Source organism: Vespa crabro, chromosome 1 (genome assembly GCF_910589235.1).
Source record: "Vespa crabro chromosome 1, iyVesCrab1.2, whole genome shotgun sequence".
In the NCBI taxonomy this organism is placed as follows: Eukaryota; Metazoa; Arthropoda; class Insecta; order Hymenoptera; family Vespidae; genus Vespa; species Vespa crabro.
Genome location: NC_060955.1, coordinates 19741780 through 19747357, shown reverse-complemented (window position 1 = coordinate 19747357; position 5578 = coordinate 19741780). Strand labels below are relative to the sequence as shown.

The 5578-nt window shown below is 40.3% G+C and overlaps 2 protein-coding genes across 9 annotated transcripts in view; one reads left to right on the top strand and one right to left on the bottom strand.

Annotated features, from left to right (window-relative positions):
- The window catches only part of LOC124426695 (serine/threonine-protein phosphatase 4 regulatory subunit 1-like), a 145963-nt gene that overhangs the window by 54970 nt on the left and 85415 nt on the right, over positions 1–5578 (bottom strand). The window lies entirely within an intron of this gene.
- LOC124426781 overlaps positions 98–5578 on the top strand; it is a 37535-nt gene continuing 32054 nt past the window's right edge. For all 4 annotated transcript variants that reach the window (XR_006942796.1, XR_006942795.1, XM_046968901.1 and 1 more), the window contains exon 1: positions 98–586. Coding sequence is in view for 2 of the 4 variants with exons in the window: in XM_046968901.1 (XP_046824857.1) it covers positions 462–586 (125 nt within the window). In the remaining 2 variants the exon portion in view is untranslated. The remainder of the gene's footprint in view (positions 587–5578) is intronic.

Sequence of the window (5578 nt, the reverse complement as noted above, 5' to 3'; positions counted from 1 at the left end):
GAACTGTTCGGCCTCTAGACAAGGTTTGGGGAGAGGGATAAGTGAGGAAAAAGTTAGAGGAAATTAGAGCTAGGAAGGATGTAAAGATCGTGAGAAAAATAAAAGGAAAGCATTGTATTGTCGGCGCAAAGAGAGACCGAAAGAAAAAAAGGTGGCGACGAAGGCAGGAGGAAAGAGAAGACATTCGTTCGGTTTAAAGACCGGAATTATTCGCGATGCTTCTCCTTTGAATTTCTATCTCGTCCTTGCCATAGATCTTTGTCTTTACGATTCTTACACGGTCTCTATCTCTTTGGCTTGTCGAATGGTATCGCGAAAAAAAAAGAGAACGAAAAAGAAAGAAAGGAGGGAAGTAAGGAAGGAAAAGAAGATGCAAAATTACGTTCCTTTCGAAAATCTTTTACTTTCAATCTTATAGCCCAGAGAAATATTAATTATATAACTTTTCGAAATGTGCAGCGATGAAGGCCGAGGGTGGCGGAGAGGTCTGGAATGGTTCCGGGGGTGCAGGCGACGAAGGCGGAGGACACATCTTCCAACTAACGAGGCTCCAGCAACACGCTAATTCTGACACGAGCTTCAGTCGGTGAGTAAACTGATTTTGACCATCCTCGAAAATTTTCCGAATTATACATAGCGACGCTCTACCTGCTTTTCTTGTATCGTATACGGAAAAATAAAAGGTGTGGCCGTATAAAAATCTTCATAAAAGGAACGTTCAGATAGCGTGTCGCTTTTTTTTTTCTTTTTTTCTGTTTTCTTTTCTTTTCTTTTTTTTTTTTTTTCTTTTTTAATATGAATTCGATCTCACTGTTAGAAAAATTCTACTTCAAATATATCTCTGATTCTCATAATGCACGAAACATAATTTTAATGGTTCTGTGTTCTTTTTTACCTTTAATCATTTTTCTATGATGAATGACAGTAACGCAGATTATGGTGATTTTGCTTTTATTGGTCTCATAAAAAAGAGAAGAAAAAGGAAAAAAAAAAGAAAAAAAAAATAGCGAAAGTTCCATATTTGATCATATACGGTCTTTGAAATAGAGAAGAAAATCCGTAAAGAACGTAGGTATGCTATAGCTCATCGAAGTCGTCCTTCTTGCGTGTACGCCGGAAGTATCGTCGTGCCGCAAACGTAAGCTGGCCATAAATGTTCGAAGATAGAACCAGTGGTGAAGCTTCTTCATCCCAGAAAGAAGATCCACGACTTTCTTTTTGCTTTTAGTCTCGACCCCTCTTCGACCTGAACCGTTTTGTCGTTGTCCAAAGTTTCTCAAACTTTAACTACTTCTCTCTCTCCCTCTCTCTCTCTCTCTCTCTTTCCTTTTTCTTTTTTCATTTCTTGTTTTATCTCCCTCTTCTGTTGCGAACCAACAGTTAACTCTTTTTATTTGAGATTGAGCGAGCATACTTCGAGTCATAAAATTACGACCCATTTGCAATAAAAAAAAGGAAGGAAGAAGAAGAAGAAGAAGAAGGTGAAGATTCGCTCATATCCGAAAAAAAGAAAATTAAAAGATCGTTTAGGGTTAATTATCGAACGAGAATCATTTTATAAGATATATCTTGCATTTGATTCGAGTCGAGGACAATTCAAGTATATAGAAACGCTGATGAATAGGAAGCAATGGGTCCAAAAAACTAGTGCACGGTAGTTATCTAGCGTGCGCGGAAAGAAGCCCGCTACAAATCGGACGTGGCAGAGCCCAGCCAAATATACACAGTGCGTCAGCGTCGCGGCGCGCGGCGTCGCGTTCTCCCTTCCTGCACCACCAACTGCCGGTCGCCTCGTTTGAGGTCAACGTCATCCACTTCTCTCTCTCTCTCTTTTTCTCTCTCTTTTCTCTTCCTCTTTCTTTCCTCCCCATGTAACCTCTTCTCTTCGCTTCACGTTCTCTTCTTCACGTTGTCTCTATCTTTTCTAAGCCTTTTACGTTTTACTCTGACATTCTGTACTTCGTTTATAAATAAAGAAAAAAAAAAAAAAAGAGAAAAGAAAAAGAGAAAGGAATAATAATAATCGAACAAATCGCATTAATTTTACAAGATTGTTTTTTTTTTCTTTTCCTTTCCTTTTTCTTTTTTTTTTTTTTTTTATAGCAAAAAAAAAAGCAAGGAAAAGAGAGCACTTATTTATTCGGAACGTAGGTATCGTTTGCAAGAAGTGCTAAAACGATGGTCGCATTCCGTAGGTCGCTTTCCTTTTCGCAGGTGCCGAGAAGCCCCAGACCATGTAATTAAAAGCGTCTTTCGTAACCGCGCTCACTCTTGGATGGTTTCCTATTACCCTTTCCCGGAGGAGGAAGAGGAGTAGGAGAAAATACTGTGCGTTCGTACGTTCATGCGTGCGTACGTGCATGCGTGCGTACGTGCATGCGTGCGTACGTGCATGCGTGTATGCGTGCATGCGTGCGTGCGAATTATGTGCTCTTATAGGATTCGTTATAGTTTCTTCCGGTGAAAAGGTGACGGGAAAGGTGGACGTTTATCGTTCGACGCAACGTTCTCTTTTGATATTAGGACAAGTCTTTTCTGATGGATGCTTACCACTCGAATACGGTTTTGGCGCCAGGGCGTGCGCGTTTTCTCTCGAAATACGAGGTGCGTCAAGTATTCTGGAATACCAGGACGGATTATGAGGCTCTTAGAAAGCGTCCGGCTGATTCCGAGACACGGGCGCCGAAGAGGAGACGAAACAAAATACTGCTAAAATTAATCCGCACCTTAGGTCACGTCTGCAACGAGTCTAGACTACGACGACGACGACGACGACGACGACGACGACGACGACGACGACGACGACGACGACGAAGACGAAGACGACGATGAAGACGACGACGAAGACGACGACGACGGAGAGAGAAAGCCGACGAAGACGTTGACGACGTACAATCCCCGAAAATGGATCGAAACGCGTGGGCACGATATATATTTTAACGAGTTCTGGTATTTTGGCATTCGTTATTTCTATTAAACGCCATTCATCTCTGTTAAAACGTTTATCTCGAATCTTTCATTTTACAAGATCTCGATAACGAACGATTCTAAGTGAAAACGAGGACCGCCATTTATTCAGGTAATACGTCCTTATTTTTTTTTATTTGTTTTTATTTTCCTTTTTCTTTTTTTTTTCAAACTTTTTCTATTACCAAGCGAATCCGAAATAGATTTGATATAGATTTTCTAAAATTCAATTACATTCTCAATTAGTTCAATAGATATTCTCTTCGCGATCATAGATATTTAAAATCGTGGATAATCGTAAAAATGAAAAGACATCGGATAAGCCGAGAAATTTGATGTACGATTTCGCTTATTGCAAAAAAAAAAAAAAAAAAAAAAAAGAAAATAAAAGAATAAAAAAATAAAAATACAAGAAAAAAGGGGGAACGAAATTAGCTTACGACGGTACAACGTTAATAGTTTTATTTTTTAATAGAACAAGTAAAGGTTTATTCGTATCTGTCGGGATACGTTGTCGTATATAACGTTGTTGGATAACATAGGATTTGACGTATATATACGGGGCTTGAACTCATAGTTCTAGAATTTTCCGAAACATCGTGGATAAATCGCAGACAACGTGCGCTCGAAAGGATGCGCAGTCATCCAATGACTCGTCGACTCGCGTGTCTCGGTGTCCTGTGTCTCGTGCGCGCCTAGTATTCGCCTCGTCATACGATTCTTTTCTAGCCAACGTGGAGAAGAGGATAATGCGAACATTGTTCGGTGTGCACGCAGCTTTCGACCAGATGGCACAATTTTCCGATTGTCGTCCTGCTTTTTCATTCGTTATTGCTAGCTGTTCCCGCTTTCAGCTTATGGAATAGACGACTAAGGGGAGGAATAGGCAGCCAAACAAATGCGAGGTCAGTGTATCGGATATTCACCGCGGGTATTTTCAACTCTGCCTCTCGTGAAAGGAATTTTCATCGTTTTTCAAACGGTTGGTCGATCGATCGTTCGTTCGTATATCGCGCATTTATCGTTTAGAAAAATCGACTTTATTTCGATCGGATATCTATGGGCCATCATTGAATCGACAATTTTGTTAGTTCTCAAGCACCTATGTAAGTACATATTATCGGGGCTACTATCGTAACGGATCTCTTGGTGGTTGTCTAGAGTTGATGAATAAATTATGAATCGAGGTTGAAAGCATTGGATTCGACACGACCGTAATCGCTGACTCTCTCTCTCTCTCTCTCTCTCTCTCTCTCTCTCTCTCTCTCTCTCTCTCTCTCTCTCTCTCTATTTCTCTCTCCTCTCTTTAGCTCTTTCTCTCTCTATCTATCTCACACGCACACATACCCAGTGAGTTTTGCGCGTGGCACAAAGTCATTGCGGTTCCTCGGGTAAAAGCGGGTATCGTAAACGCGCGCAATAAACTGCCCTATCTTTCTCGAAGTCACGAGTCGAACTCGTACTGGCGGTAACGCAACAATGACGGCCGATGGCACCGGGTCGGTTTCGTGCTTTGACGGACGCCTCGAATAATCGTCACCGCGTTATTTGCCGATAAACGCAGTTATTGCGTACATGCAAATCGACCACGGCCCAATATAACATAGTTTTCTGTGACGGGGAGAACAAGAGAGAAAGCATTGAATACGATACATGTATGTAGGTACCTACAAACCGATCTCGATGGTAGTATTTCTTCTTTACGATCCGTGTCCTCCCCTTCTTATAGTTTTATGAAAACACGATAGAGGTAGCCCTCCGGCTTATGGTTGAGGCTATAAATGTATAACTCTGTGAAAGAGGATAGAGAAAAGGACAGTTGTTACGAAATGCAATAAGATTTTGCGAAATCGTTTTCACCTATATTAACGAACTTTTTAAGGATATATTAATGTAAACTAAGGAGAAGCATTCAAGTATATAAAAAGAAGAGCGTTATCGTGTCTCTCATATCTATGGAAGAAAGAAAATTCGAATGCACGATGCTCTGCGCACGGGCCGAGCGATCGTTAAACGCTTAACGACTTCGTGCCTCCGTCGTTTCCGGCGGACATTTTAAGCCGAACTCGTATCTCGTATCGGCGTTCGTTCGACTTTGAATTTAAATTCTTCTTTCTTGAATGAGGAATCGTCTACGTCGACATTTCACGCCATTTCATTGCCGAACTACTTTCTATCGATATTTTCAATTTTTTTTTTTACCACATTTCATAAAGTCTTAATATAGTACGAGGGATATGAATAAATTTGCAGGGATATCTTTCATCAAAAATCATAATCTTGTTACAACTCAAACGATATTATAAATATTATCGTACAAATTGGATTAATGATTTCGAATATATAAATTCGTCAATTCGTTTTGCTTAAGATTGAACTCTATGTCAGCTAGACATTAACGTATATTTAAGTATATAGAATAGAGGGTGTCCATCGAAGGTAGATTTCTCCAATTATCTTTTTCGAAGAAATTCAAGAATAATCATAGAGAGGCGTTATATTCGATGCACGTGCCCTTTCATCCCTCACGGCCATCTGTTCTTCTAATTTTTCCAACCTTTCCGCCCTCGAAATCGAAATCGTGTTAATAACTCAACGGAGACAATGTCAA